This window comes from Taudactylus pleione, unplaced genomic scaffold (genome assembly GCF_031769625.1).
Source record: "Taudactylus pleione unplaced genomic scaffold, aTauple2 ptg000018l, whole genome shotgun sequence".
NCBI lineage: Eukaryota > Metazoa > Chordata > Amphibia > Anura > Myobatrachidae > Taudactylus > Taudactylus pleione.
This window is the reverse complement of record NW_028284420.1, coordinates 15395661-15416096: the sequence shown is the minus strand read 5'-3', so window position 1 is coordinate 15416096 and position 20436 is coordinate 15395661. Positions and strand designations below refer to the sequence as shown.

Here is a 20436-nt window from a genome sequence, read left to right as displayed (position 1 = left end):
GCAATTGAGGACATTAGTAAGAACAATGTTTTAGTGACTGCATAAATATACTGTTTGCTGACTGAAACAGCTTAACTCTTTCCACCACATCAATGCGGTGACGGGATGATAGCACAACGGGGTCATTTTAAAACCATGAGCTTTTGTACCAAAAAAATTGCTGTGCCTGTCACATTTCATTTAGCAGTGCTATATTTTACTGATGATCAAAAATTTGACTTATTTTGGTCCCCTCTAGTCACCGCTCAGTCTACACCGATACGCCCAGGGATTGCAAACCTCTTCTCAAGTGTTAGCGTTTTCGTACAGCTTTACAAATGGCACCACACACATTGGTTGATGCATGTGTAGCAACAAAATCCAACTGCATAAAATATATGCATTGTGTTCATCTTTGAATCAGGCCCTTTCACATACACCATGATGTGGAAGTGTTGATAAGAGCATTATCCACTTATAAATCAGCAAGATATTTGTATGATTTTGGTACTATACTGTAACCAATTATCTATAATCAGGTTATCACAGTCAGACCTTCAATGAATATATTATAATACACAAGCTGTTGTCAAAGATATTAAAGTAAAAATATTAACTTTCTATCTAATCTACTGTGATCATGTTATGACATACCTCACCTATGCTAGACGTTCATACACCTGTTGAACAATACTAACAACTTTTCAGCTTCATTCCACATTTAGTCGACCCAATTTACCTTCGTCCCAACAGCCCCTGCACATGGCCCTTCCCTAACCTCTCCCCAATGCAGCAATTTATCAGAAAATTCTCTGCTATAAACTATGATACCCAATAATAACGGGTTGGGTATGGGAACCCGGTCGTCGGGATGCTGCCGGTTAGAATACCGACAGCAAATTCAAAACAGTCAGAATCCTGACCCCTCTACGTAAGTAAGCTAACAATAACCTTCACCCCTAAACCTACCTCCACCAATGCCTAACACTAACCTCCCCCCTTAGCGCCTAATCCTAACCTCCTCTTCCCTGATGCCTTAACCCAGGGGTCTTCAACCTTGGCCCTCCAGCTGCTGTGGAACTACACATCCCAGCATGCACTGCCACCTTTTTGATATAACAGCATGCTAAAACTGTGGCAGGGCATCCTGGGATCTGTAGTTCCACAGCAGCTGGAGGGCCAAAGGTTGAAGACCCATGCCTTAAGCTAACCCTCCCTCCTTAGTGCCCAAGTCTAACCTCCGCCTCCCTAGTGCATAACCCTAATCTCCCCCCTCCCCGGTACCTAAACCTAACCCCCCCCCTATCCCCCGTTACTTACCTTCGGGATGCCAGGGATGGGATCCCAGCGCCGGTATTCTGACTGCCGGCATCCAGCACGCTGGGAAGCTGACTGCATGCCAATAATAACATAAATCACAATTGCAAATGCACAGAGTTAACATGCAAATAATGTTGTATTGGTAATTGTAAGAAAACACAAATGCTTAAGGAATATACATAAATTTGTGTCCTCATACACCTAGCCTCAGTACGCCAAGAGGCGCAAAACGCTTGGAGTGAAAGAGCTACCAAGTCCAGTGCGACTCAGCCTCCACTGAGCTTTTTAACTCGAAAAGACGTCTTAGCCAAAATAGGATGCATCAAACTGCTTCATGAGAGTTAAGTGATTTAATATGCGACACTTGTATATCTGCGTCTGAGTGTGTCTACGAAGCACAACAGAACTTGGCGAGTAAAAAAGCATTGTAGCACTTCGTATGCAGATTCAGACTTGGATGAACACAAATATACAAGTGAGGCATATAAAATTAATTAGAGCAGTCTTGTGAAGGTTTTTTGCATCCGATTGCAACTAAAACGGTTTGTCGGGTGAAGAAAAACGCTCAGCGCAAGTCCAGGAGCACAAGATCTGGCGCCCAAGAAGGGCTGTTAGGCGCAATTGCAGCAGTAGTGTATGAGGACAAATCTGTACCGAGATTTACAGTATACATGTAATATTATCCTTTGGTTACTTTCTGTCTCAAAAAAAGAGTAATTCTTTGTTTTCAATACAAATTCTGGGGCCAAAAGTGCTGAAATCAGCCATTTACGATAGACGCAAATTGGTATTCTATTGCAAACTAATCTGATTTAATAACGGTCTTTGGAAACATATTACGTTGTTACTTAAATTGTATATTTTTGTTTATTCCATGTACTTACATTGTATAATATATCATTCTTTGCATGTTAACTGTGTATTAGTGTCCTATTTTTGATAACCAGTTTAACACTTGCCTTACTAGCACCAGTCTGAATGTTGCTGGCGTCACTTATGCTACCAATATGTAATTGATACTGGTCCTGCAGATATCTCCACTCTGTTGGAAAATAAAGCTTGCACCTATTTATGGTTTGAAATGCAGTGGAAGTAGGATCCAAGATTTAATATGAACCCTTATTCAAAGATATGGGGCTCTATTTACTACAATCCGCATATTGAATGCGGATTGTAGTGTGATATTACCGAGTGAATTCGCATTGCGAATTCAGGCAATATCACAGGGATTTACTATAAATCCCTTGCAGGGACAGAGCTTGCGATAAAGCTCTGTCCCTGCGGATCCCATCCGCACTCTAGTCGCGGTATTTTCGGAAAAAATACCGCGACTAAGAGCCCACGCGAGCGCCGACCCACTGTCGCTGCTACCCCCCACCGATGCTAATCCCCGCCCCCCGCGATCGCGGACCTCCGCAACCCCTCCCTCCCTTCATTACACTTACCTGCATCCTCCTGGCCTCCGGTGATCTTCTCCGGGCATCCCGATCAGGTGATCTCCCATACTGCACTGGGACCCGATCACCTGATAACCGGGCAGCAGTGCACTGTGGGAGACCAGCTGACCGGAGAGGAGCCATCACCGGTCCCTGGATTCAGGTAAGTAAAAAAAAATGTTTACATTTTTTTTTTCTTTTTTTTACAGCAATCAGCTTGCGGTCTGTTTAGACCACACAGCTGATTACTGGGGCCGACTCCCAGCTCTGCTCTCCCCGTTAGAGCAGAGTGGGAGCCCGGTAACCGGGGGAGACCCTGGATAATGCCACCTCCAGGTGGCATTATTATCACAGGGCTTTCCCCGGTATTTTTTTACAATTTATTTTTAGTAACTATGGTCGGATCACATTTCCCATTACAATTATGGGAAATGCGATCTGCTTTACTAAAAATAAGTGATACCTAGGGGTTGGAGTAGAATTTTACTAATTCTACTCCAATTGCCCTGTAATAACTACAGGTGAAACTAAAATAATGTGAAAAGGGTGTGAAAAATAATGTTAATAAATAGAGCCCTATGGTGCACTACTGTGCCACCTTATTGGGAATTAATTCATTTATAAAGTAGTTCTTTAAATCCCACAAACTTTATGCCAGGAGAAACAGAAAACAATTAGTAAAGCACTGAACAGGGCAACCCAGAGTTACATAATTTATTTCCTGATAGAATGTGTGAGACCAGTATTGTATTGCAGTGAGGAATAACAAAATTCTACTTTCCAATTGTGCAGTACCAGTGTATAATGCTATTTAGTGAAAACAGACCACTCATACACACAGCAGGATGCAGACTGCACCATCTATCCATAACTCAAGCTGCTCTGGGTGCAGGCAGGGTTGGCTGACATGAAGCAGAGTGAACCCCCCCCTTCCTCTGTATAATGATGTTATTTCAAGCTTGGCAGGTGAGAGAATAAGTGATACAAGGGAGATAAAGAGATGAAAGCAGCTGATAAAAGCATCCCGATCAATTTCACATAGACATGCTGGAACAATTGGACACACAAACCTATTCATCTAACTGCTAATCAGAAAGGATATTGGTATAATACACACAGAAACATATAGGATGGTACCCAGGGGAATGAGACACATGAAGCAATCAATGATCCACTTTGCCCTTCATCCCACCATAAAGACATTTCATACAGTTGTCTAAACTCTTGGACAGTATTGAAACAAGTATTGATGCAAAATATTGTTATAGAAATGTTCCAAAGCTGTATTTTCATTTGTCTAACATTTAGGCCAAGGGGGACACAAATAATGAGCTATAGTCAGTCTCCCATAGGAGCTTGTGCACTAGTATTCAGTTGCGTAACTAGGGCAGGGCAAGCGGGGCACGTGCCCTGGGACCGGTGGCGCAGGGGGCGCCACCGCCAACGGTACCGGCCTGCCCTAGATAGCCAGTGTAGCGCTGACCGCAGTGGATGTGTTAATCAGTAGCCATTGAGAGTCAGACATACTCTCCTTGGCTGCTGCGCCCACTGCAAGAGCCAGGCTGGAGCTCACTCATGAGCTCCGTCTTCCGGCTACAGCAGTGGGTAATGGGAGATGTCATGAAGTCTCTTCCATAATGCAGAGTGGGCCAGCCCGGGAGGACTACGGTGGTGTGGACGGTGGCGGGAGCAGTAGCCAAACCCGGAGTGGGGATTAAGGTGAGTGGTATTTATTTTTTTTAACTCGTGTGTTGTCTATTGGGGGCACTGCATCGGGGGTGGGGGGGACCTCTACTGGGGACTACTACTGTGGGCACTGCATCGGGGGGGGGACCACTACTGGGGAGGGAACTACTGCTGGGGTACTACCTCCAGGGGGGACCCACTACTGGGGGCACTGCATCGGGGGGACTATTGGGGGCACTGAATAGGGAAGACCACTATAGGGGGCACTGGATAGGGGGGATCAATACTGGAGGCATGCATAAGGGAGAACACTACTGGGGGCACAGGATAGGGGGGGGAAGACTACCGGGGGCACTGTATAAAGGGGGCCACTACTGGGGGCAGTGTATAAGGGGGATCACTACTTGCATGCATAAGGGAGACCACTACTTGGGTCACTGTATAAGGGGCACTAATGGGGGCACTGCATAGGGTGGACCAGTATCAGGGTCACTGTATAAGGGGCACTACTGGGGGGCCTGCATATGGTGGACCACTACTGAGGGCACTGTATAAGGGAAACTAATGGGGGGCTGCATAAGGGGGACCACTACTGGGGGTATTGTATAAGGGGCACTACTGAGGGCCTGCCTAAGAGGGATCACTACTGGGGACACTGCATACTGGGGGTACTGTATTAGGGGCACTACTGGGGTTACTGCATTAACGTGCATATGGAATGGAAAGTAATGTTCAGAGTGTTGAGAGAGGGGTGTGTGTCATGTTGGCACGCCCCATTTTAAGTGACCACGCCCATTTTTCGGCACGCACGCACGCATATGGGGGGTGGGAGGGGGGCGCTCCATTTTGAAATTTGCCCTGGGCTCCATATACCCTACTTACACCACTGCTAGTATTATATTATTTTCATTGTTATTTATTTATATAGTGCCAAACATATTACACAGCACTGAGAATATGTAATCAGTCCCTGCTCCTAGCTTACAGTCTAAATATCCTACCGATATATATATATAAAATAGTGGAACTTTGGCGCCGTGGCCGGGAAAGTATATTGTAGGTTATGCAAGGTCTGTTATAGTGATCACACTATAATATCCTCTTCTATACGGTGGCAGCTCTGGCCCTTCAATAGGCCGTCTGGTATAACGGTGTGTGCTGAGAATTAGATAAAGAGAGAGGGGACAAGAGCCTGATTGTATAATCTGACAATACCACACTATGAACAATTTTTTAGAAGTGAGTACCTGTACCATAAGTACACTTGTATATTAAGCGTAACAATAAATCCGTCTTTAGACAGGGATCCCTCACGTTCCACCTTTCTAATTGATCTCTTCCCCCGACTCCAGTATGCCACCAATTTGGATATCCTTAAAAGTGAACTACAGTCACTAGTATCCAATAATTAATATTTTTATTTCTTGGTGAATAATTTTTAAAACAATTTTACAATAAAAGTAAAAGAACTTATCTTAAAAACAGGGTGGCTGGTCCTAAGGGAGAGTTTTCTAATATATATATAATCATGCAAGGCGGCACTCCAAGGACTCAAAGAAGGAATACAGACACGCTTTCAAGTTCTGTGTTCAACGTTTCAGTCTTGCGACTTTATCAACTTCCTGATAAAAGTCACAAGACTGAAACGTTGAACACAGAACTTGACTCAGCTTGTCGTTTATTCCTTCTATGAGTCCTTGGAGTGCCGCCTTGCATGCATTATATTGGAGCTTGGTTTACTCTGGAGGGCACCTGGGCAAGTATACCTAAGCTATTTGTGGAGTGCTGGTCTACTGACATATATATATATATATATATATATATATAGTCACCAAACGTCCCTTTGCAAGATCAAGGCGGCACTCCCAGTGATGATGGTACAAAAGTGTGTATTAAATAGTTTCAGTGACACATTATATCGACGTTTCAAGGTCCATAGACCTTTTCATCAGGATGGGTCACGCAATATGTGAACAAGACAATCAAACCTGCGTGTGCAGGCATCTTACCTTATACAGCTAGGATTCTCCTCCCCGCAACGCTGCCGCCCGAGCAGGAGGCGGACCACCCGTCTGGCCGGAAACCGGAAGTGACGGAGATGACACATGCGGTTGCCTAGCAACCCCTGAGGCCAAACACCTCTCTGGCAAGCAGCGCTGCGGTGTAAGGAGAAAAAGTTAATTATACTAATAAATCAGACCATGTACATAACACATGGAATTAATAAGTGAATTGTGCAGTGATGCATTTAAAAAAAAAACATTAAAGAGGAAAAAATATATATATACAGTGGAAGCTTAAATGTTGTATATATATTAGGGATGTGCAGGCTCGGATAGGTTCGAGTTTGCACGTTGAGTTCGGATTTTTCCCTCCAAAAAAACGGAACTAAGAAAGAGGCTAAACGTCATCTTACAATCTTACATGGACGAACATCATCATTCCTGGACTTTGTCCAGGAATGATGATGTTCGTCCATGTAAGATGACGTTTAGGCTCTTTCTGAGTTCCGTTTTTTTGGAGGGAAAAATCCGAACTCAACGTGCAAACTCGAACCTATCAGAGCCTGCACATCCCTAATATATATACAACACGATCAAAACATTGCTATATCAATCCTAATGACCAAACCCAGAATTGTAGTAACACCGGGAGTCGTAAGCCCTGACCTCAATCTACTAGTGCTTTTTCCTGATGACATGAATATTATCCAAAACATTACAGTGTACAAAAATTTTCTAAAAGACTTAAAAAAAATATACATACATCACTGTCAACAAAAGTTGAGCTAAATATTTCAAAGTCATCAATGTAAATATCTGGATAATTGGCCCTGTATAAATTAACTCCATATGGACCGCTCATAAGTTAGACCATATTCATCTCACAAGTGCTTAATAACTTAGAGAAACAGAAAGCTGCAAGCCACATACCCGAACGACTATCGAGAAAAATATTGGGAACAGAACATAACTAAATGTAAAAGTCATATTCACACAAATACAGGCTAAGGGTTTTATTAAGCCCTCTGGGTGATATTGTATCAAGTTTGTGGATCCAACGAGCCTCGCATTGACTTCTTACAGCGATCACCACCCCTAATATCTTTTGGAATATGATCTATGATCTTATATTTTAAAGCTGCTAGGGGATAATGTGCATTTTTGAAATGACGCGCCACAGGCTGATCACTTTCACGTCCGTCCAGAGCCGCTCGAATGGCGGAACGATGGAGTGCCATGCGCTCTCTAAAGGTACGGATCGTTTGGCCCACATAATATAGCCCGCATGGGCATATAATGATGTATATAACTGACATGTGAGAACATGACGAATGTCATATTTGCGGCCCGTATGTGGATGTTTAAAATAATTACCAGATTCCAAGTATCTACAAGTGATACAAGACGCACATTTATAACAGCCTGTTTTTTTCTTTTGGACCAAAAAATGCGTACTAGATTCACCAGTACTAGTTGTAATTCTAATTTTACCAAGATGTCCCGCAAGTTGCGTCCCCTTTTGTAACAAGGCATAATTTCCTTATTTTTGAAAATCGGTAACTCCCGATTACCAGAAACAATATGCCACAGGGCTCGTGAAGCCCTAGGTAATACCTGGCTGGCCAACGTATACTCAGATACAAAAGGAATTTGTTAATCTTGGAATTACCTATTTGCCGATTCAATAACTCAGTACGTGGAATCACTAGAATCTGTTCCTTAGCATTCCTTAAGATGCTCTTAGGGTACCCTCGTTCCCCAAATAATTTGGTTACCTGATCCAAAGCGGCGGGGACCCTTTGGGGATCCGAAGTGATCCTCGCAGATCTGTACATTTGAGATTTTGGTAAGGCTTTTTTCAAGGCTGGTGGATGGCAGCTGCTATAATGTAACAAAGTGTTACAGTCCGTTGTTTTATGGAACACCTCTGTACAGATTTTATTATCAATGATTTTAATTTTAACGTCTAGATAATTAATCTCAGACACACTTAAATTATAAGAGAATTTTACTGGTTGCTCCTGGGCATTAATAGCATCAATCATCCCTGTTAATTTCTGCTCCGTGCCGGTCCACAGCAAGAACAGGTCATCTATATATCTAGTATATAGAATAATGTTCCTAGAGAAGCTGGAGTCCAAAAAGAAAAATTGATGTTCCTGTTTAAACATGAACACATTGGCGTACGATGGGGCCACATTGGACCCCATCGAACACCCGGTACACTGTAAAAAAAAATTGATTATTATGAAGGAAAAAAATGTTCGTTAGAGTGAACTCCAACAGCTCTAGGAACAATTCCACATTAAGAGCACCAAAATTATTGGCCTGCAAAAATCTCAGCATGGAACTCAGGCCCATGTCATGGGGAACAATGGTATATAATTTTTTCACATCAAACGTGCATAGGATGGTACCCGAGGGTACATTTCCCAAACTATTTAGTTTTAGGAGAAACTGAGTGGTGTCTTTTAAAAAAGTTGTCTGTTTCATAACTAATGGCTGCAACAAAAAATCTAAAAATTGAGAAATAGGCTGTAACAGAGAACCCCGGGCAGAGATGATGGGACTGCCCGGGGGATCTCTGACATCCTCATGCACCTTGGGAATGGTGTAGATAACCGGAACCAGTGGAAAATCCACCGTAAGAGCATCCAACAATTTTTTATTAATCAATTGATTTTTGAAACGCCACAATAAGAATAGAGTCCAGGCTGTTCTTATACTCTATAGAGGGATCTTGATGTAAACGTCTATAAGGGTCAAGGTCAGCAAGCTGTCGATCGATGTCCGCAAGGTATTTCATAGTATCCATGACTATGATGCCCCCGCCCTTATCGGCAGGGCGAATGACAATATCTTTACAGGTTGCAAGATTGTTTATAGCAAGCTTCTGTTCACGAGACAGATTATGGTAGTGTTTTTTAGGTGCTTTATCAAATTTAGTAATGGACTCATCCAACAAACGGGTAAATGTTTTTAGCGAGGCATTAGATGATGGAGGGTCAAAGGAGGACTTGGGGTGTCTCTGAAAAAACTTATCAAAGGAATCAGGATGTGCTGCTGAGTTATGTTGAAAAAAACTCCCTAATTCTCAAGGAACGACTAAATTTGTGTAAGTCACCCTTCCATGGGAGGTCCTGATGGGGGTTACTAGGAATGAAAGATAACCCTTTGTCTAAAACAGAGATCTCCATGTCACCAAGACTCCGAGAGGACAAATTAAAAATTAGTTCTTTCTCCGGTTGGATGGTGGCTTTGCCAATTCTTTAGTTCTGCCCACCCCGTCTGGTAGGCCTAGTCCGAGATTGCCGTTTTTTGACCTCGTAGAACGTGACACTTGAGTATTAGATGTAGAACTTGACTCATCTGAATCGTTCACAACAAAATCACTGTCACTATTTGATTTATGTGCTTCACTTCTTTGTAATTGTCTATTGCGCCAAGATGGACGCTGGCGACTCTGTTCATAACCACTCCTAGGTGTCGTACCTGCAAGCCATCTGTATGCTCGTTGATCTTCATAATCAGTTTGAACAGTGCGCAACTTGCTTTTTTAAATTTACACAATTCCAATCTATACTGCTCACATTGGACTTCCAATTTATCCCACATAGCTTTGTTTTTCTTATCATCAAGCAGGCTTTTGTGTTGTACATTCAAATCACAAATCTTTGATTTAGATATAGATAACTCTTTGCCAGCTTCTTGTATGACAAGAAGCATTAAGTCAAAGCTACATTTATTTAGGATACTGATCCACTGCCGACAGAATTCAGCACTGTTTGACCAATAGTTGGCGTATTGCGAATGCGAAACCCGCGGGGAATGAGCTTGGCGCAATAATAATCTGACAGCGACGTGACATGTTGTAAGTAATCAATCTCTCGTTTTCTATATTTAAACATTTGTTGGTATAACTCTTCAACTGTACAGGTATCATGTTCACTCTGTGATGTAGCTTGGAAAAGAATGGCAGTTGCTTGATCATCAGTGAATCTTCATTTTTATGCTGTCTCATCCTGAAACTTCCCATTTATGATTTGGCTTAAAAAGGAAAGACAATGCTGATGTTCATGTTTATGTATTATTTATGTAGACTAATGTTTGCATTATACTAATGATTATGCTGTATGTTAATTATATTGAGGTCAGCTAGAGATATGCTTTTTTATTTTCACATATAAGATTTTGTCACTATATTTTTTTCCACAAAGTTTAATGATATTCACATATTGTATTTAATTCTGTAGAATTGATTATAGAAGAGTCTGTTGAAGGACTATTTATTTGATTATTTATTCACACTTACATGTTCTACTAAGATTACCATGCTGAATTCACTTAAGGTTAATTAGTTCAGAAACCAGTTTTCTGGATGCTTACACTTTTGTCAAATGAGTCATTATTTGATTTATGCATGTATATAGAGACCATATTCCAGGCCATTTATACATTGGTGTTTAGGATTCAATATTTTCATATTATCATGATATAGGTTTTATATGCTAGGGTTAAATATTTACAGTTTATATTATGTGTTTTTCTAGAGGATTATTGCTTTTGAGCAATCCTTACCTGGGGAGTATATATCCACCCACAGTTTAAAGTGCGTCTACTCCAGCTCATTCTTCGCAAACAGATCTTAGATCGTTTGATCGGTATGCAATTGGGAAGCCGACTGCCTAAATACCGGCAGCCGGCTTCCCGACTGTCATATCCGGCAAGGGTGAAATGCCGGGCGTCTAGTTGTAGACGCCCGCATTTCCCCGACGCCGGGAGACCGGCGCCCGGCATCCCGATCGTAGAGATGCCGGGCGCCGCGAGCGGACAGCGCGGGGGGGGGGGTTAGGTTTAGGGATCCCAGGGGGGACTTAGGGTTAGTCACCCCCCGGGAGGGTTGGGCTAGGGGGAGGGAGGGTTAAGGTTAGGCACCCCTGGGGGGGACTTAGGGTTAGGCACCCCCCCGGGGGACTTAGGTTTAGGCAGTGGGGAAGGGGGTGGTTAGGGTTAGGCACTTAGAGGGGGGATTAGGGTTAGGCACTTGGGGGGGAAGTTAGGGTTAGGCACCCCTAAGGAGGGTTAGGGGGGTTAGGTTAGTAGATACTCACCTATCCACGATCAGGATTTCCAGCGCTGTCGGGCTTCCGCTGCTCCGAACTCTGCTCATGTCGGGCTGCCGCTGACGGGAATCGAACCGCCGGCGGTATTTCATACCCATTCCGTTTGATCAGTGTTCTCATTTTCCTGACTACTGAAAGGACTGATATTGCAGTCATTTGATGGTATGTATTAATCATTGTCTTTACATGCGCTGAATATATAAACCATAATTAATTAAGATAGGTATTAGGCTGATTTTTATGATGTTACCCTTCACTTGCATGCACCCATTTATGTTTTATAAGATGTACCCCTGATGAAGTCCCATGTGGGGATGAAACGCTTTGGGTCTCCATCACATTTTGACTAGTGTTTGATGTAAGCTCATCATATTCACTGATTTTATTGAATAAACATTGTTCTATTTTATTCTGATTGAAGTGTTTAATTCAACTACTGATAGTGGCCGTTGGGCCTTTTTTGTGCGTATTCTTGGTGGAAGGGTATTATTCAGCAACATTACAAGGAATCATTGCAAACCCTGAAAACGGGATCTATGACATCTACAAAATCATTGAAAGACCAACAAAGGACTCCATAATTTCATTCTCCGGGAAAAGAAAGGGAGATTTACTCTTTGTGTCAACATCTGGGACTAATCATTGAAGTAGCTTTATTGCTGCATTAACTGATGATTTTTTGTACATTCAGTTTGTGTTGTATACACTTTGGGTATTTTAATATATTTTTATTCTGTACAGTATAGCGCCCCCTTTTTTCTTGGTTTCCATTTCTTTCTATATCTGTCTAACAGAGATATTAAGTGAAAGGTGCAGCCATCTATTTTACTATATTTAAGTGCTGGTTACATATCAGTATTACAAAAAGTTTTAGAGCAATTAATAGGGCATCTCTGTGTGTATATATATATATATATATATAAAAAATATATCATACAAACTCGGCACTCACATGCTTTTCAAACTGCAACTCCTTTGAACATAGGGAATGTTGGTTCCAAAATATTGCAATAATTTGTTAAGCTGGCCACCGCTTCACGGTCATTCCCATCTGAGAATCAGTGTAGGGACTGGCTAGATGGGAATGACCGTGAAGCGGTGGCCAGCTTAACAAATTATTGCAATATTTTGGAACCAACATTCCCTATGTTCAAAGGAGTTGCAGTTTGAAAAGCATGAGAGTGCAGAGTTTGTATGATATTTTTTATGTAGATGGTGTGGTCACATACCAAGGGCACCCCAGATGGTCGAGTGCCGTGGATTGAGACTGTCGTATATATATATATATATATATATATATATATATATATATATATATACATACACATACACACACACACATAAATATATATATACACACACACACATACACTATATACTATAAATACAAACAGATATATACGTACTATATAGTTTTACACTATAATAAACAGCAATTGGATGCTGCTGTAATTCTTTGCTAGGCTGCACCACATCAAGCGTTGGTAAAATTACCCTAATACACTAAATACCTCCCTCCAATCCTTTTTCTGGTGTACTTATTATGTTTTGCGTAAAAACACACATTGAGCAGGTACTAATTACCCAGGGCTGTGCTTGTTTAAGAGGTCTGGTGACATCACACTGATATCGCCTCCTCCCCCCCTGGATTTGCCCCTGGCTGAGGGACTCACAGTGCCCCCGTTCAGCACGCAGCACTGAAAATACCTTTTTCAAAAATATAATTTTGCTAGGGGAAGGGGACACATGGTTAAGTCTCCTGCGATTAGGCCCTGCCCCCCAAAATGTACTGGGGTCCGGCCCAGCTCTCTACTGGCTTGTGCAAAGCATCTGAACACAGGAGAGGCTACTGAAAGTGGCATGAATAGTGTTAAACATGATGCAGGTTCGGGCTGACTAACAAAATATGAATCAAGATTTCCTGCTATTTCCCAGCATTCCTTATTTAATGACATCCTGTGTGAGGCACAGAAAAGTCAATCAGTTTCTCAGCCACTTTCATTCTCTCACCAAATGATCTAAAAACACCTCTACTAGTAAGTGAATTATTTGCTAGACCACAGTGATTTAAAAAGGAGAAAGATCATCAAATACAATTTGTAATATTATTTTTTTAAATCCCATGTAAAAATATAATTTAACAATACAATCTGTTACGACAAGTGCCGTGATTATATTTGGGATCTTTATATTTCTGAAGGAGGACAATTTTGGTTTCTAATTGAGACGGCGGATTGCAGTCTAAAAAAAAAAAAAAAACAAAAAAAAAAACTGTATTTACTATGAATCAGTTTTGACAATCATTTGTCATCTGTCACCTAGTCAGATTTCAACCCCCAAATCAGCAGCAAATCCAACTGTGCTCCACCATCAATCAGCAGCTGATTTAAAGCACTGCACAGATCAGTATGATTTTCCTAAAAACCAGTACTAGGCTGAAAAAGCTGATGCTATAGCATACATAGAGTCCCTTGCTATAACTATAACCAGTCCCACACTAGTCAGCCCAGGGCTGGACTCCCTAGGAAAATACCTCCGCCCCCAAAAACAGAGTTCCCCCTCCCCAAACAGCACCCCGGGGTAACAGTTATAAGAGTAAATTAATATTGTTTTTTTTTAAAGGCACTCTACATGTCCCAGCAAGCTTGACCGGGTACCATGGCACTTGTTGAACCAAAAGTGACAGAATGGCGGGACATCAAAGGCCCACTGGCACAGTTAAAAAAAAAAAAAGTATTACACAATGGACAGGACACGGACACCTAATATTGTAATTTTAGGGCATCATTAGTTTCCAAACAAATTGTAATCTGCTTTCGCAGTGAGGTCATGAACAAGAATCACTATGGTGTCACTGGTTTCCAGACAATTGGTAATCTGCATTTTCAGTGATGTCACCGCTTTATAATGAATGGATGGACTGCATTGTCAGTGAAGTCACTGCTCATAAAAGAGCTGATAGGATGCCGCCTAAGTGATGTCACTGCTTCCTAGTGAACTTCCTAGTGTAAATGACTTACGAGAAATCACAATAAAACCAGAATTTGCAGTCCGTTTGTCATGAAAATTACCACAATGTTTGATAATCAAACAATCGAAACCAATCTGATTATTATAGAGGCGCTGGTATGTGGGACCAGAGATAACTGCAGATCACAGCTACTGACCCGTTGTGCAGTTATATTTCAAACAGACTAAAGCTGGGTGCACACTAAACAACGTGTGTACTCAGCGATGCAACCTGCAACCCCTCCACCGGCGGGCCAACATATTGGGTGGCCGGTACACACTAGACTATCCGGTTCCCAACCGCCCGATATGTCAGCCCCTGCCACATCCTCTGCATGGGGTCGTCAGCTGCATAGTCAGGTTGGGCTACATGAAGGGCCGACCTGACGATGTGGCTAACGACCCCACGGAGCGCGCACCGCACGACAATGGGTACTCACACTTAACGATTTGTCTTCCAATTCTTCGGAATCGGGCAAATTGTTTAAAAAAAATCACTAAGTGTGTACCAAGCTTTACAGGCTCCAGGAATTTGGCCTGAGGGATATTTTGGTCCTAATGTTCCACCCTCATGCTGGGTAGCAGGCTATGCATAGTTGTGGCCAGCATTAGAAGTTCAATAAACATGTTCAATCCATATGTTTGTATGTGATGTCCAGGTCATTGCAAACACAAATGTAAATCCTATCCCTGAAGAAAGATATTCCTATCTTTGTTTACGTACTGTACAGTATAATAAGCAATGAAACTCTGTAGTGCTATGCTACTTGCTTATTGTGTTCCCTGTTTGCGGAGGCTGTGCAGAGATAGTATACAGATCAGCCATAACATTAAAACCACTTGCCTAATATTGTGTAGGTTCCCCCTTCTGACACAAAAACAACTCTGACCTGTTGAGGCATGGACTACACAAATCCTCTGAAGGTGTCCTGTCCTGTGGTACCTGGCAACAAGACGTTAGCAGCAGATCCTTCAAGTTGCAAGGTGATGCTCCATGACTCAGACATGTTTTTCCAGGACATACCACAGATACCCAATCAGTTTGTGATCTGTGGAATTTGGAGGTCAAGTCAACACCTTGAACTCTGTCAGGTTCCTCAAATCATTCTTGAACAATTTTTGCAGTGTGGCAGGGCGCATAATCTTGCTGAAAGAGGCCAAGGCCATCAGAGAATACTGTTGCCATGATGGGCTGTACTTGGCTTACAACAATGTTTAGGTAGGTGGTAAGTGTCAAAGTCACATCCATATGAATGCCAGGTCCCAAGGTTTCCCAGCAGAACATTGCCCAGAGCATCACACTGCTTCTGCCAGCTTGTGTTCTTCCTTTTAGTGCCTATTGGGAACACCCAACAAGTCCTGATGTTTAAAAGATGCTTTGATCCAGTAGTCTAGCCATCATATTTGGACCTTGTCACTCTGATTCTTACTTGTGCCTATTTTTCCTGCTATCAATACATCAACTTCAAGAACTGACTGTTCACTTGCTGCCTAATATATCCCACCCCCTGACATGTGTCATTGTAATGAGATAATCAATGTTATTCACTTACCTGTCAGTTTAATGTTATGGTTAAGCAGATATTTTCAGGATGTATCTGGGTGTGCAACAAGCATGTCCTGCCACAGTTTTAGCATGGCCTTTTAGCAAAACTGTGGCAGAGCATGCTGGGATGTGTAGTCCCACAGCAGCTGGAGGACCCACCCAAGGTGTATGGAAATGCCCTATGAGTTAGTGACATAGGAGAGCTATCTAGAATAAGTATAAGGGAAGTACAGGGAGGCTAAATAAAAATAAATGTTTTGAAGTAGAATACAACTCTCTTTCTAATGACAGACATTTGGATTGTTACATTAAACAGGACATTAAACAGGTGTGGTGGTTGTTTATAGTAATAGATGCCCATTTAAGTTTTGCTGCATAATCCTAGTAAAGAATTTTTATTCCCTGTGTAAGATTAGACAGGAAAGTAATTGAGTATAACATTACTCTGCTGAGGACAGGGAGCTGTCTACCACCGCCCAAGACCATGCTCCAATAAGAGGCCACCCAAGACGGGTCAGGTCCCATCCGAGGTCCTGTCATGCATTTGTGGTTTTTACTTGGCCCTCTGGCTCTTAATTATGATGAATGTTTCTTGAAATGAGCTTAATCCAAGTGCTGACAAATACAATTTGTGCCATTTAACTGTTTGCTACAGCTGCTACGGGAGGCAAGAGATAGCTCACGATTAATTCATCAGTCTCAATTGGGACATCACGCTGTCTGGGACAGTTAATTACTCACTCGATATGGGAATGGAGAGTTTTAACCCACTGTGCACAGGAAAGTGAACAGCCCAGCTCATCACTCCTGGGATAGTGGATCGGCATATCGAGGGGGCAGTACAAGCATGTTTGTAGGTATAGACTAACATGTGCAATCTGTACAACTCTTTTTTGGGTAAAGAACAAGGGCACACGCAAGCCTGGGAAACAAATTATTCTGTTAGAGTAACCACCAAATTACTTTCATTCATTTCATGCAATTTGAAAAAAATACAAATGTTTTTCCCCCTTATCATTAGCATGTTATTTATTTTCATTCCTGGGATAGGACACAAGGCTGCTTATTGGCTACAACTGTATCCCAACCAAAGGTCATCAAGATGTGTAGAAGAACAACATACACAAATAAGTCTGCCTTCTACTTGTCTGAAAAGTGAAGATACAAATAGATAAACCAGTATATTTTCTAAACAATGCAGAATGTTTTGTATAAGTCAAATTAAGTCATATGAGAAAGTAAACCCCTTTAAGCTGATTCTTGTTTACGGCAAATACGGATTTCATGACAAAACAGTAGTTAGAAGCACTGTACCATAGTCTCTGAATTGCCGTATCACCCTAATACATGAAGAAGACATTTGGTGAACACATCCCTACTGTTTTTGCCCAATGCTTGCACTCCCCACTCATGTTCCGTGTCTAAGTGTAAGGAGTCATAAGAGCAGAATACATCCAAACTCGCTTAATAATTTTCTGTGCACATGTACAAACAAAAAAGGACAATCTGTGCCAATATTATGTATAGGTCCAAAACTACATCAGCCCCATTGGGAGCAACATTGGTCAAAGGCTGCAGTGAGCTGTCTGAAAATATTCCACCCAATGTTAAATGATGATTATTACTGTTTATCTCACGCAGCGCTATACAGAGAATATTAATCATTTACACCAGACCCTGCCACCACTGGAGCTTACAGCCTAGATTCCCTAGCACTCATTTTTGTCAGAATTAAATTAATTAACCTACCAGTATATTTTTGAAGTATGGGAAAAGCACACAAAGAAAACCTACGTAAACACGGCTGGAGTGCACACAACTCCACACAGATAGGGCCCTGGTCGGGAATTGAACACCTGACAACAGCACTGTGAGGCAGTACTGCTAACCATTGTGCCACAGTGTTGCCCCATATGATATTAAAAAGAGCTTGTTTTGCATATCACATTTTTTCCCCTATTTAATAAACCCAATATTTTGGTCTCAAGGCAGCTGTTGTCCTTGGGCTCTTGGATGCAAAAGAAATGGACAGAAAGAGCAGTTTCCGGAAATGATTCATGATAAGCCCAAACACACTTACAAATATGGAGTAAGAAGCAGTTTCAAGCACTCAAAATAGCTTTTCAAAGTCTAATTTCCAATACAGCCCCTGAAAAAAAATACCCTTTCTGACAGAAGCCAGGCAGTTCTGCAAAGCATACATTTGTACTCTTTATTTTTGGTGCAAAACATTAGCTTCACATATAATATAGAATATACTTGCTGTTTGCCCAAAAATATGATACGAAGAATAATATTTTCCTCAATGTACATTAGATGACACTGAAATAATGATTATATAATATTTCATTACATGAATCTGCTGTGTTTTTATGGCTGGTTTTTCTTCTATGCTCCCTTGTATAACGCACAACCTATAATCAATATCATTAATCACCTACTCGCATAAATTGATAAATATGCTTTTGATAATTACATTTTCTGCATCCTCACTGCCTTCCCTATGTCACATGCTAAAAAGTACTCATACAGTAGAAGAATGACATTGAGTCATTAAAGCGAAGTATGATTATATTATTCCTGCATGGGTTTTGTTTGCTGCCTCTCTCCTTTTCTCACAGCCGCTCTATCATTTTAAGCTAATCGCACAAATATCATAGCTCCCAATAATGTGCGAGAAAGGATCAGGAAAGGGGACGTGGCCACATCACACAGGGGGCATTGTCCGCATCATGAAGGGAGCATGTCCTCTTGCTGCTGCCCCTTATCCCTCACAAGACCCCACCAATGACCTTGGCAGTGCCAAGCAGTTTACAAATGCTCTGTAGCAAATGGAATAAACCTACCAAATGCCATGCAGATTGGGACAATGCAGTCCCAATCATAACAGTGGAAAAAACCCTCAAAATTGGGACTAAACTACTGAAACTGGAACTTTTGGGAGGTATGCCAATAGTGTCCTAGTTTATCAGGCGTATTTAACAACCATTTCCCATGTGTTCTCCAACAGGCTCTTGAAGACAATAAAAAGACAAAAGGGACTATCTGGTATAAACAGGCAAAGCCAGAGAGAATGCCACACATGCTACAAATAGAATGCTATAGCACATTTTAAGTGGCAAGGAGCGTAATTCAGAGTCAATCCAAGGCTCGACACGGATATGTAAAACAGAAATGTAATGGTTAAATTAAAACTGTACAGTGTATCATCACTTTCCTCGAAAAAATGTTTTTAAAGCCTGCAGTGTCATATATATATATATATATATATATATATATATATATATATATGTCACCTACACTAAGTGGGGCATAGATTTTATAGGCTGTGCCTTGTAGACTAATATTTGTTAGGAACTATTGTCATTACTGTGGCAATACTGGTTTCTAGTAAATTATTAGGCTACATACGAATATTCATCTAGTCTGCAAAATAGCTGTCCCAATTATGTGTGGGTGACAGATCCATTAAATCAATTCCATTTATATCAGGATTTGCATTTATAACCTGTGTGCCCTATCACCTCGCACTCTTCACTACAGTATTTGATTTACCAGAAAACAGAACCAAGACTCAGAACCAAGACTGCCAGGCTGACAATATTCCCAAACGCATCAAATCGAATTTGCAACCTGCACTCCAAGATGGATGGAAAGGAAAGACTTATTGCCCCTCAGCATGGGGAGACTCAGCATAAATTCTTGCAGTTTATTCTTTGTAGTCTATATACCTTTCTGTAATCTCAATTACTGGGAAAGCTGCTTTTTCACTAGCACTATAAATAACCATTAACAAGCAACTAGTAGCAAAGGATGTTTTTTTGCACATGTTTTACAGGACTTTCATACATTAAATACTGCCTAAACCTGAACAAGGGGGTAAATTTACTAAAGTGAGAGTTTTTAGAAGTGAGTTTTAAAAGAGATGCTGCCCATAGCAACCAATCAGATTGTACTTAACATTTAACTTGCACCTTCTAGAAGATAATAGCTAGAATCGGATTGATTCTCACTTTAGTAAATTTAGCCCTTGGGCTTGAAATAATTGAACACTGAGGACTACGCTGAGTAACACAGACCACTTACTATTCACTAAGCTGCTCCTCCTTGAATCCTTGTTTCCAAGTGCCAATGGCTAAACCTCTGACATCCAGTACATACTCTCTGTAAACTACACTTCCTCATGCATTTGTTAACTAATCTTTTATTAACTTAGAGATTAGGTGAATTCATTTTATCATCACTAGCTTGAACTATGAGAAAAAGGAAAATTTCAAATTGTGTAACAGATGAAAATACTAACCCGATATTATACAAATGGAATTACCTGAGAG

The 20436-nt window shown here is 41.4% G+C and overlaps 1 protein-coding gene across 4 annotated transcripts in view; it reads right to left on the bottom strand.

The window, feature by feature from the left end:
- Positions 1-6654, bottom strand: part of LOC148540684 (uncharacterized) — a 46961-nt gene extending 40307 nt beyond the window's left edge. For all 4 annotated transcript variants that reach the window (XR_015880236.1, XR_015880238.1, XM_088482880.1 and 1 more), the window contains exon 1: positions 6431-6654. Coding sequence is in view for 2 of the 4 variants with exons in the window: in XM_088482880.1 (XP_088339006.1) it covers positions 6431-6528 (98 nt within the window). In the remaining 2 variants the exon portion in view is untranslated. The remainder of the gene's footprint in view (positions 1-6430) is intronic.
- Positions 6655-20436: the final 13782 nt, after the last annotated feature.